Source organism: Chaetura pelagica, unplaced genomic scaffold (assembly GCF_000747805.2).
Source record: "Chaetura pelagica isolate M959 unplaced genomic scaffold, ChaPel_1.0 scaffold39, whole genome shotgun sequence".
Classification (NCBI taxonomy): Eukaryota; Metazoa; Chordata; class Aves; order Apodiformes; family Apodidae; genus Chaetura; species Chaetura pelagica.
The window spans coordinates 1,010,669-1,023,010 of record NW_009954614.1 but is presented as its reverse complement, the minus strand read 5'-3'; the positions used below and the strand labels follow the sequence as shown (position 1 = coordinate 1,023,010).

General features: G+C 43.2%; 1 protein-coding gene across 1 annotated transcript in view; it reads left to right on the top strand.

The window, feature by feature from the left end:
* DUSP27 (dual specificity phosphatase 27 (putative)) overlaps positions 1 to 9,861 on the top strand; it is a 15,929-nt gene extending 6,068 nt beyond the window's left edge. Inside the window, exons 3-7 of the mRNA XM_010005506.1 lie at positions 6 to 69; positions 2,493 to 2,587; positions 3,448 to 3,679; positions 4,448 to 4,665; positions 7,019 to 9,861. Coding sequence (XP_010003808.1) covers positions 6 to 69; positions 2,493 to 2,587; positions 3,448 to 3,679; positions 4,448 to 4,665; positions 7,019 to 9,861 — 3,452 coding nt within the window. The remainder of the gene's footprint in view (positions 1 to 5; positions 70 to 2,492; positions 2,588 to 3,447; positions 3,680 to 4,447; positions 4,666 to 7,018) is intronic.
* Positions 9,862 to 12,342: the final 2,481 nt, after the last annotated feature.

Here is a 12,342-nt window from a genome sequence, read left to right as displayed (position 1 = left end):
CCAAGAGGACGAGGGACCCGACGTGAAGGCCGTGCAGGCCCGTTACCTGCGCAGCCCCTCGCCCAGCCGGTGAGTGTCTCTGGGGATGGGGCCACCTGCTAGACCATCCTGCCCTACCCCCTCTTACACTGCCTCCTCCTGGCACAGGTGCCTGGATCAAGCGTGGAGCGCAGGGCTTCCCTCCCTGGGGCTGCCCGTGAGGAGGGAAGTTGCAGGGACAGGGATCCTGAGCTAAGGAATCCGTTCCACTGGCAGTGTGTGTGCACGTGGGGTGGAATAAGCTACAGAAGGCATTACCTTCATGGAGTGGCATTGTTGCTCTTTTCCTGTCTCATCCTCTCATTTCCACCCCCACCCAGAAACTTGTGGTCCGGATTTCAACTCTTTCTGTTCATTATAAGGACCTGTGGAATTTTTTTTAATGTTGATATTGTCCTTTCCCAGCCCTGGAAAGACTGTGAGTCTTTGGATTTGGATTGTTTCAGAGCTGTCTTTAGGTGCAGTCTTGAGGCACTGAACAGGAGGCAGTCACGGTGCAAGCAGAAATTGAGTTACCTCAAGCAAAACAAGCATGATTAGATGTGTTTTCTCCTAATACAAGGAAAAAATACATCCCTTTGTACTTTTTTCTGAAAGCAAAATGTTCTGCAGGGCTTTCTGTATACTTTGAGATGCGTTGGCTGAAGGCAGGGAGTGGAGATTGAGTCTGAAAAGAACCTGCCCCAATGGCCATCAACAAGTAGAAGGTTATGAAATGTTTCCCATTAACTGTAAGGCACTGCAGAAAAATGAAGACAGAGTGCTTATTTCCTGCATGCATTTAAAAATTGTTTAGGAAGTTCACTGAGCTCACATAAAGTAAAATTATGTATTGAATTTTGTAAATCACTCTCCTCCTGCTCATCAGTCACTCAAAATGAACAGAAGCACCTCTCCAGTTTATTCCCTTCCCTGCCCTGCCCTTCCCCTCCTCTCCCTTTCCCCTTTCCCTTCCCTCTTCTCCCCCCCCCTTTTTTTTCTTGCTGTCCATGCCAAAGCAATGATGAACATGGCAAGGTCCTTCCTGACCCAGACAAGGCCCCTGAAGCATCCAGGCTTGGGCAGTTCTGCACCTGTGTGCTTCACAGATGCTTAGGGCAGCTACAGGTGAAATGTGTTGAGGCTGCAGCAGCAGATTATTACCAACTGTTATATTTTATTGAGCTTGGAGGCAAGTTTTACCACAAAAGGAACTGAAGACAGGGCATAGCTGCAAATTTGTGTCAGCTTCTGTAAATGAGACTGAGACTCCCCTTGCTCATCTCATAAACTCCTTTGAAGAGCTCGGAAAGGATTACTTCCAGTCACGGTTGACAAGGGCTAGAACCCAACTAAATGACCTAGACAAGCCCATTAAGCTGCTTCCAATGGCTGTGCCCTCCATTTTGATTCTGGAGAATTAAAGCAGTTTAGCTCTCCAGACACTTTGCTACAGCCAGGCTGCACATTAGTTACCCTCCCTCTCCTGCTTTAATTAAACATGGACGGTGTGTTGCAAGAACTGCAAGTTTGCCAGATAGCTTCCCTGATGGCAGCAAACTTATCCTACCTAATGATCTGTACCAATTCTTTGGAAGGAAATGTAGAGGGTGTGCATCAGGAAAAAAGCTCCATAAAATATTTTGCTAAGATGGTCTACATAAGAAGAAAATATTTGCTTGGACTGTACAGGTGGACCCAGATGGAAATATACTTCTTTTCAAGATTGTGGCCCTTTTTTGCTTAACAAATACTTATATCATTCAGGTCGTGTGTCAAAGAACACCTCTCAAAGGTGTTTATGAGCTTCATGGTTGTTTCTGACCTGCAGTTAGACAACAATGAGAAACTGTACATTAGTCGAGAAACTGACCACAGGTTCCTGCCCTGAAGTGACCAGTGTACTAAGTACTGAGGGAGAGCTTCACAGGATTCCATCTAATTTGCAGCTTGTGGTAACTCAAAGGATGCTTGTAGGCAAATAGCTAACATGAAAAAAAAAACAACAAACAACAGGTTTCTGGCATAAGCAGTTTGGAATTGTTACATAAATTCTAGTTATTCTGATTCCAATTGTGTCTGTCTGTCTAAGGGAGAATAATTTGTGAGACTATTCCTTGTGATCCATCCTCCTCCCAGTCTGAAACCAGGCACTGATCTTCTCTACTCAAAAATTCCTCCACTAGTCAATTTTCTTTCATTCCCAGCCCCCTGCAGCTCCTTCCCGTACGGCCTGTTTATCACCTGCCAACACTGGGTGCCAAAGCATATTTGAAGCCTGTAGTGCCACACTGGAGAGCAGGGGTGGGGGGAGGAGTGGGAGAAGAGCTGGGGCTTCCCTTCTACCATAAAAGGATCCTCATTGCTCTGGTTCCCTGCTCCTCTCTTCTGGAATGGGTGAAAAGTTCTGAAGTCCTGGAGGTGGGATACCAGGGGAGGGCATTTGCCTAGCAGACAGTGTGTTTGGTTGGCAGGTATTCAGTGATATCAGACACTGATACAGAGAGCATCTTCATGGAGCCAATCCATCTGTCATCTGCTGTGGCTGCCAAAAAAATAATCAATGAAGGTAAGAGGACTTTCTAGTAAAAGAACTAGGTAAGTAATTGAGATTTGAGTTGCCCTTTTTTTGCCTTTCTCATCCAGAGATCCTAAAATGATAAAAGCCTTTATGAGAAAAGAACCACCTGAGATAGAGGTGAAAAACAGAAACAAATAACAATTAACAGAAAGGTTTGGTGACTTCCTTTGAAGTTGTGCACTGAATCTGTGGCAGAATCATATGCCTCAGTGGCAGACTGCTGGTTGCTCAGTGCAACAAATCGAAGCGAATTGAATCGAATCAAAGCGAATCAAATCGAATCGAAGGGACCTACAACAATCATTTAGTCCAACTGTCTGAACAATTGGGGCTAACCAAATGTTAAAGCTTGTTGTTAAGGCCATTGACCAAAAGCCTCTTAAGCACTGACAGGCTTGGGGCATTTACCACCTCTCTAGGAAGCCTGTTGCAGTGTTTGACCACTATCTTGGTAAATAAATGATTCATAGGTCCCATCTAAACCTCACCTGGTGCAGCTTTGAGCCATTCTCACACGTCCTGGCACTGGATACCAGGAAGAGGAGAACAGCACCTTCCCTTCTTCTTCCCCTCCTCAGGAAGCTGTAGAGAGAACTGCATTCTTTTGGGGCTAGAATGTGCCTTTGGCCAATGTGTGTGTCTCTGGACTAAGAGGACAGTGCAATATGTTCTTCCCATTACTAACTACCTACTAGATAAGCATGTACATGCACACATTTCAGACAGAACAGTGTGAGGTTACTGGGAAAAAAATCAAGCCACAATGTTTGTCCCAGGAACAAGGAATGGCAGGTCATATGTTTGCATTGTTTTTACATGCTTTTAGTTACAATGGTAGTTTATTCCAGAACTGAAAACAAAGGACTCCAAGGTAGATTCAGTGTGTCCAAGGATGTTAGAGTCTGCGCAGCAGCTGATGGTGGAAGACCTGTACAACCGAGTTAAGGAAAAGATTGATGACACCAGCTTGTATAACACGCCGTGTGTGATGGACTTGCAGAGGGCACTTGTGAAGGACAAGCTGGAGACCCCCAGGGATGCTGTGGATGAAGTCTGGCCTAATGTCTTCATAGCAGAAAAGTGAGTGTCAGCTTCTGTCATCAAGTTGCATGAGATTCCCATCGAAGGGTCAGGTGGAACCATTGAAGGCATAACATGTATTAGATGCCTACATCTAATACCTTTCATCCCTAGAGAGCCCCAAAGTGTTTTTCAATATATGTTCACAAAGATCTCTATGTGCTAAAAAGTAAATACTTCTGAAATAGAATCAGCAGCTTTCCTATGCTGTTGTGATGCTTCGACAGTTTTGGAGACAAAAAGGCAAATGAGTCCAAATTACACTGGTCTAGTTGGAATTTGGCCCTCAAATCGGGACTAAAGTCTTTGTTATATAAAAAAGAATTAAAAAAGAAATGCCGTAGCAACCACTGAGTGAAAATGGGCAGGTCTTCTGTACCATAGCTGTCCTGCCCGAGACACCTGTGCAAGTGACCAGGAGAGAATTAGAAGGGGATGCAGTGCAAAACATCAATTATGGAGGGATAAAAATTGAGAAATCAGTAAACAGCCTGAGCCTAGAATGGCAGGATGAGTTGAAAATCAAGCTGGAGTGGAAAATGAGCATGCAGCTTTACTGGTGAGTGCAGGGTTCTCACTTTCTTTTCCCAGAGAGCATTGGAATGAAATACCGGTAGAACTCTCAAAGGACATTAAGGTCTGAGTGGAGCTGTATGTTGGATGAGTAACACAGTCTGGGAGCTCTGTAGCCCTCGTAGCAGACAGCTTCTTTCCTACCTGAAATAGGAGCACTGATACCTAACATTTTTTTCCTTTTATTTTCTGAAGAAGCATTGCAGTGAACAAAAGCCGTTTGAAGAGACTGGGAATCACACATGTCTTGAATGCAGCTCATGGTACAGGTGTATACACAGGGCCAGATTTCTACAATGGTCTGAATATCCAATACCTGGGCATTGAAATAGATGATTTCCCAGATATGGATATCTCCAAACACTTCCGCCGAGCTGCAGAGTTCCTTGACGAAGCACTGCTGACTTACAGGGGTAAGAGGAGAAGATTACAGTGCTCCAGAATGCTTGGAAATTAATGAATGGATGAGTTGCTATGATGAGCAACCGATGCCTCATTAGTAGTTGGGTAGAAGGCAGATACTCTGTTCTTTGCATCCAGTAACAGTGAACACTCCTTGCCCATTTCTGCTGTGCCTCCTACAAAACAGGAGGGGGCAAAGTAGTGAGAGGAGGCAGCCCAGCAGCCCCTGCTGCAAGCCCTATGTCTTCAGAATCAAACTGGCTGTGAGCCATGTCCCTCAGCTGCTTTGGAAGTACCCTACTATTGCAATGAAGGGAAGCCCTGCTCCAATAAATAGATTTTTTTACATTGATATGATATAATACTAAATATATGTATTTATGTATTCCTGTACACAGTTTTGCCAGGATGCTAACTACAAAAGAACAGGCTGATTTACTAGAACAATCAAAACAGTTGGGTTGAAGCCACACAGAATCACACAGAATCCTTAGAGTTGGAAAAGACCTCTACGATCACTCAATCCGACTGTCCACCCCGGACAAGACAAGCAAACAAACGAAATGCAAAAAATCCAACAAAAAAACCCTACCCACCATGCCCACTACAGCATGTCCTGAAGTGCCACATCTACATGTTTTTTTAATACCTCCAGGGTTGGTAAGTCCACCCCTGGACTTCATTCAGTTCAATGGCAACTGTTAGTCTGCTGATCTCCAGTGTATACTAGTAATTTTGTTGCGGTGGACAGTTAGAAATGTCTTTACGGATTCAATATAAAAATTAACACCACAACTGTGATATCACTGATATTCTTCATATGTATATCCAATGCATTTAATTTTTCTAGAGATACAACAGGTTACCTCTTAGTAGAAGTGACAGTAAAAGTGAGAAGTTTTGTTAGTACACAAGAAAAGTTGAGACAATTTTAATAGCTCACCAGCAACAACATGAGGAGGGACACTCTACCCAGCTGTGTTCTCCTTGTAACTCCTGTTGCTACCCTAGGCATAGAGCAGGTGCTTATTGCTGCTGCTGTCGTTTGTCGACGTTTAACTCACTAATTCAGCAACAAACGGCAGCCCAGCAGGGAAGAGATGGTTTTCCATAGGGCTGGTGATCTGCACTGACTCTTTAAAGGGCCTGGTGAGCACCAGAGCCGACAGAGGAAAGGATGCAAGGACACAAAGGAGCCTTGAAAGAGAGCAGAGGAATGAGACTTCCCCCTTTTGGTGAGCTGCTGGATAGGCTTCGCTGGCTGCTAAAAAGACTTGGAAGGCAGCTGAGACTTTTGTTACTAAGAATGGTGTAAAAGATCTATCGGGACTGTAGGAATAGGTACAGTAGGTAAATACTTGCTGTAACATATCAACAGTCAGAAAGGTGGTATTTAAACTGGCTTCATTAAGTTTCAGTGCAAACAGTTTGATTAAACTGGAGTTTATCACACATTTAGAAACAGTAATTTCAGTTATTTTCAGGCTACCAAAGCCTCACTTAAGCTCTCTTTATATTCACAAGCTTTTCCTTATCTGTAATTTGCTATAAAAGAAACTTAAAACAATTCTGCTGTGCCAAAGCTTAGTTTTCTGCGAGAGGTGGTTTCTGTGTAAATGCCACGAAATAAAGCAGATCTTCAGCATTTATTCTAGATCTTGCAGTCACTATTTACAGAACCATGGGTCCCAGTAGTTTGGAGCAGCTGTATTAGTTAGTCAGAGTCAAAATCAGCTCTCTTCTGCTAGTTGCTTGGTTCTCCTGTTCCAAGACATGCTGTGACTCTGGCCTCCAGCCAGTCTATGTGTAATTATTTGAGTGTACCTTGTAAAACAGCAGATCTGGATTCTGGAAAAAAATAGATTAATATAAAATTGTATTTAAATCCTATAATGTGCCTTATAAAAAATTAAGTTACTTGGTTATCTTCCCAATACCTCCCTAGAGGCTAATGCTAACATCTCACTTTTTACATATGGGGAAGCTGAAGCATGGAAAGCTTAAATGTCTTCCCCTTAGTCAGGCAGCCAGTCAAGAACACTGTATCACTTGGCTTTGTAATACCTATTATAAGCTTTTTGATTATTTGGGAAGTGAAGTGTATGGGTGAAAATACAAATATTATTTAGATCGTTTTGAAATGTACCTGCCCACACCTTTTGAAACGAATACAGGTTTTATTCTTATGCATCTAGATTTTTATTAAGACAAAGCTAACAAGTATTTAGCATTGGTTTCAGTCACTGAAGCACATAATCTTCCTTATTTTTAACACTATTCAGAGGATGCTTTTGTGCTACTTATCAGAGCAACCTCTCTCTGTTGTTGGAAATAGCTAATTATTTTTCTATTCAATATCTGTAGGTAAAATCCTTGTCAGCAGTGAAATGGGAATCAGTCGCTCAGCTGTGCTGGTGGCTGCTTACCTGATGATCTACCACCACATGACCATTCTCGAGGCTCTGATGACTCTGAGAAAGAAGCGTGCCATTTACCCCAATGATGGCTTTCTGAAACAGCTAAGGGACCTCAATGAGCAATTGCTAGAGGAACGAGAGTTGGAGCATACAGGAGATGAAGAAGTCACTCCTAGACAAAGTCCTGTTGTCCATGCAGGGACTTCTTCCCAGCTGTCTAGAGCTTGGGACTCAGAAAGCATCACGGGAGCCAAAGCCCACTCCATCACAGTCGAAGAAGAGGAGACCAGCAGCCTGCTGGGTAGTCTTATGAGCTCTTCATCCATGGGAAAAACTAGCCAGGTTTCCAAACACTCCACCCTCATCAGTGAGGATGAAGAGGAACAGCTGTATGAGGAATGGAGGAAGAAACAAGGCCTGCCTGCTAAGGAACCAGGAGTTAACCATGGAAGACAAACATCTCCAAATCTTCTGGATCAGGAAGGGGAACAATTTGAGGAGGATGTGGAACAGAGGATCCATGACTGGCAGTGTAGAAATGAGAAATACCAAATGGAGGGTCCATCCAGGGAGGAGGATGAAGATTCCAGCATGGGAGGAAAACCTTACACATCAGGTGAATTCAGTGATGTGGAGAGTGAGAGCAGTTTTGAGATCCGAACCCTAAAACAACATCTGGAAGCCAGTAGCTTTAGCAGGATGAGGAGGAGCCGCACAGGCTCCATGTCTTCAGAGAGCACTTGGGACATGTGGAATCAGAGGCTTCTGGAGATTGAGAAAGAAGCTGCTCAGAGGTATCGTTCTAAGAATAAAAATGGTGGGGAGAGACAATCTCCGGAAACAGGAAGAAAGGAGAGAGATGTGGATGAGGAGAGTGTGCTTTCAGACAGCAGCTCCTTTTACAATTTCTGCCAAAAGAACAAAGATAAGTTGACTCCTCTAGAAAGGTGGAAGGTCAAGAGGATCCAGTTTGGCTTTCACAAGAAGGATTTAGAATCATCATCATCTTCTGCACCATCTCCAGCAGAAGATGGCAGCCAGGCAGGTGGAGAGGGGACAGAAGGGAAGAGTTTGTCAGATATTAACCTGACTGCATACCAGGCTTGGAAAATGAAGCGGCAGAAGAAAGTGGGCAGTGAAAGCAAGGAGGAATTTGTGGAGTTTGCCAAAAGTGAGGATTCTGCTTCAGTCAAAAAGAAGCAGAGGCGTGTAGAGCTCCTTGAACGTTCGAAGAAAATTTTAGAAGAAAGCCAGTCCATGTGCAGCTGGGAGACAGAAAGTACTATGAGTGGGAGTATTCCACTATCAGCTTTCTGGCCCTCAGCGCCTTCTGCAAGCGGTGCCGAAGATGCAGCTTCTGCAATGAGCATGCAGACAAATTGCTCATCTTTGTCACAGACCAGGAGCAGCATGGGGGCAATGCAACCTCAGATGCCAAGTATGCCCCCTCCCAATCTCCCAGTTGGCCCAGGTGACACCATATCCATTGCAAGCATTCAGAACTGGATCGCTAACGTGGTCAGTGAAACCATTGCTCAAAAGCAAAATGAGATCATGATGCTGTCCCGTCCATCATCTGCAATGGCTTCCACTGTAATGTCAGGAGACCTTGGCAGGCATGTTGATGATGATAAAGTTTCTCTTCTCAGTTCTCAGAGCGGCTCATCTCTTGCTACCTCTCAGCTTCGCCAGCAGGACACGCACAGGGCTGAGTCTCAGTCTGTGCTGTCTTGCAATACCTCAGTGAGTGCAAGGACAGAAGGGACTAGTTCAAACATGAAGACAACACAGACAAGCAAGCCACTGTACAGTCTCTTTGCTGATGATGTTGACCTAAAGAAACTCAGGAGGAAGGAGAAGGAGATGCAAATGGAAATGAGAGAGAAAATGTCAGATTATCAAATTGAAAAGGTGATCAGAGACAATAAACGCAGCACTTTATTTAAAAAAAAGATGGCCAAAGGAGAGGAAAACGAAATAGAAGATGACAGAGAGACTACAACAAACAGTCACAGGCACCCCTTGCAAGCAGATCTTGACAGAGCTGATAGAGTCTTTGATCTCTCCAGTCAACCTGCAAACATGGGTGCACAGAAGTCAGAGATAGTGACTGAGACTACCAAGTGGCTTGGTGGCCTGCAAGCAGAAAGAGATCCACCATCATATTATGATCAAAGTGAGGAGACTAGACAGAAATATATCAGATCATCCAAAGTTAGAGAGATGGATTCTGAAACATCCAGTTACAGATTCTCCAGGTCCCAAAGAGAAGAGCTCGACAGCTGTTCTTCCTATGAGTCAAACGGAGATTCACTGAGAACCATGTCAAGATTTTCCTCTGCTTCTGCAAAAGAGGACAAAAAGATGTATAAGTTCACAAGGTCAAGGGTCAGTGAGACAACAAGTTCCAGAGAAAAGAGCCCAGAGCTGCATGTTTTCAGCCGAACACCTGAACCATCCCTTCACTCTGAATCCCCTGAAACATCTACACAGAGTCGAGTTAGATCTCATCATGTGGAGGCGTGTGAAGAGGAGGCCAGGTCAGACATGTCGGAATTTGGAGCTAAGAGAAAGTTCACCCAGAGTTTTTTGAAGTCTGAAGAAGGTGGAAAGAAGGAGGCAAAAGCAGAACAAAGTGAAGAAAGATATGCATCTAGACAGTTCTCTCAGTACAGGCGAAACATGCGTAAAGAAGAGGAAGAAGAGATGGATGATGATGCCATTATCGCTGCTTGGAGAAGCCGACTAGAAGAAACTACAGCAAAGCTCCGGCGGCGAAGGGAAGAGTGACCAAAATCAGACTATAGGAACATAAGCGGAGCTGCAGAGTCCCTGAATCACTCATCATTATATTTCTGATAATCCTTTGTGGTTTGTAGGGCATTTCCTGCAGATAGTTCTCTTCTTAATCAAAAGCGATAAAGGGAAGAGGTCAAGTTTTGGAAGTGTTTGTGGTTTGTCAAAAAGAAGACGCTAGTACTACATGATCAATGGAGGTAGGAACACAATGTTAGAAGCCATTAGGAGCCAGACAATGTTTCAGCAGCAAAAGCAAGTAATGGTGGCACCTCAGTTCAAAAGACCAATCACATGCCATTTTGGTTATTTCAGTTTCCTAGTCTTGTTAAACACTGGACATATTTTTTTTTTCTAGGATCTTTTTGATCATAAATGGAAGAAGCCAAAAGCCTTTTCTAGGAACTTGAAGAATGTTCCTTTCGTGATCAGTTTTACTTTATACCACTAAGAAGACATTGCCAGGTGGGCTGCACCAGTCTTATAAGTATCTACAGAAATAAGATCGTTCAGGGGAATAGATGTACTGTTTTACTTCACTAAGCAGCTGAAGCAAAGTGAAATACTAGAAAAAAAGAAGATGCCTCCTTCTTTTTACAAGTTCAGTGCAGTAATGAATGTATTCCTGTGGTTTCATTGTTCTCAATTAGTTGGAATCATCTCTGCTCCAGTACTTTTGGTTCCTGCTTTATGTCAACAAAGGAAAAATGCAGTAATAGTGACAGCCATCTAAAACATTATGTTGTGATGTAGTTAAAGAGATGAGTTAGGGTTAGGATTAGTGTTAGGTTAGGCTGGGTTTCTGAAGTTCTGACTTCAGTTTGTTTTATGTGTGCAGCTCAGCTTAGTCTGTGGTTTTATGTCTATAGTCAGATTGTCATGCATTGATTTTCAACATGATTGCCTTAAAAGAAAAGAGGGATACACAAACTGACCTCATAATAAAATTATGTATAACTAAAGCATTGGTGTCATGTGATACTTGGAAGCTCCTTTTTAGGAGATGGTAGGTTTAGTTGGCGTGTTACAGTTAGTGTGGTTTTTGTATCATGAGCTACAGAGCTACTTTTCAGAGTCAGTGGAAGGACCGCAATCTCCATGTTGACTGGGTAAAACAAGTTAAGAGCCTTGGATCTTTCTGTGCCCAGCAGAACCTTGTGAGCTTGTGTGACACGACCTGCCAGGCCTGCCACAGCATCACTTGTATGGCCCATGTGACACTGTGTCTTTGACACAGCAAAGCACCCAGCTCTTTGTTACCAGTCAGCATCCTCCACCTCTCTCTTACAAACACCTAGGTCAGTTTCTCCTGATTTCTACTTTGGAATTATCTGTTCTCTCTTCTGTGCAAACTGTATTTTGAAACAACAAAACCCTCTGGCAGAGCTGAGTATAAAACAACAATGGAGAGATGGTGCAGTATTGCTCTCTCATTTAAGTCTTGTCATTCTTTTTCTTGTCATCTCCTCTCCCTCCCACTGTGATGGTTAGAGCTCACTATTACTATTATGCTAGTACCTCTCCCTGCTTTAATTGTGTAATATAGACTGTAAGCTCCACAGGGCAAGGGCCTGGTCTTTGTCCTTGTCTGTATGACACCATGCACATCAGCAATGCTATCTAAATAATGGTTACTGATAACAAAATGCAGCTGCCAATTTTCCTAAACTTAGAGTAATTTCTCTCAACTATAACTCACTGATTAGACATTATTCCTGCTTCTCTGAAGATCAAGATGACTCCTTCTGACAGCCAGGACTAGGGTAAATGATAGCTACTTATCGTCAGGTGTATGGAGTCTCAAAATCAGGTGATTGAACAATAACAGGGTAGAAAAATAAGCGAAAGGACACATCTTACTTGTGTGTGGTTTTGGTTTTTTTTTCAGTAAACTCAGATTGCATTTTTGAAGTACATAAGGAACATGTTGGTGTTAATGTTTCAGGCATCCAGAGATGCTATAGGGCTTATAGAGCATCTCTGCTACAATATAATACAAAATACAATGCATCCCTTATTTCTGCATACTTCTGTGAGATGTAATTTTAAATAGTGGAATTCCAGGCTTTGATCCACGTTCTGAGATATTATATTGAATTTCTGCTATGTGTGTTAGGATAGGCATTTTCCTCTTCATCCTTGATAAAGTTGCTCTGTGGAAAAGAACTCTGCACATGCATATGTGGATTTTGCTTTAATTTCAGTCTAGAAAAGGTCCTAAGTTTCAGTGGATCAAAGTGGAAGTGTGCAACACCTTCTGGCACTGAATTTACTTTTTTTATCAAGGGCTGGTTCCCTCTGAAAAATCTCTAGCTTTTTATGTCTGGCTGCTTTCTCAACAGCAATGTCTGTCCTCTGCAGTACTGTAGGGGGCATCTTACACTGTGAAAGATGAGCATCATATGGTGTAGTAATTGGTTTCATTTTGCACTGTACAGCACAGCCTTTGTTTGGGTAGCATTTTGATTTAAACAG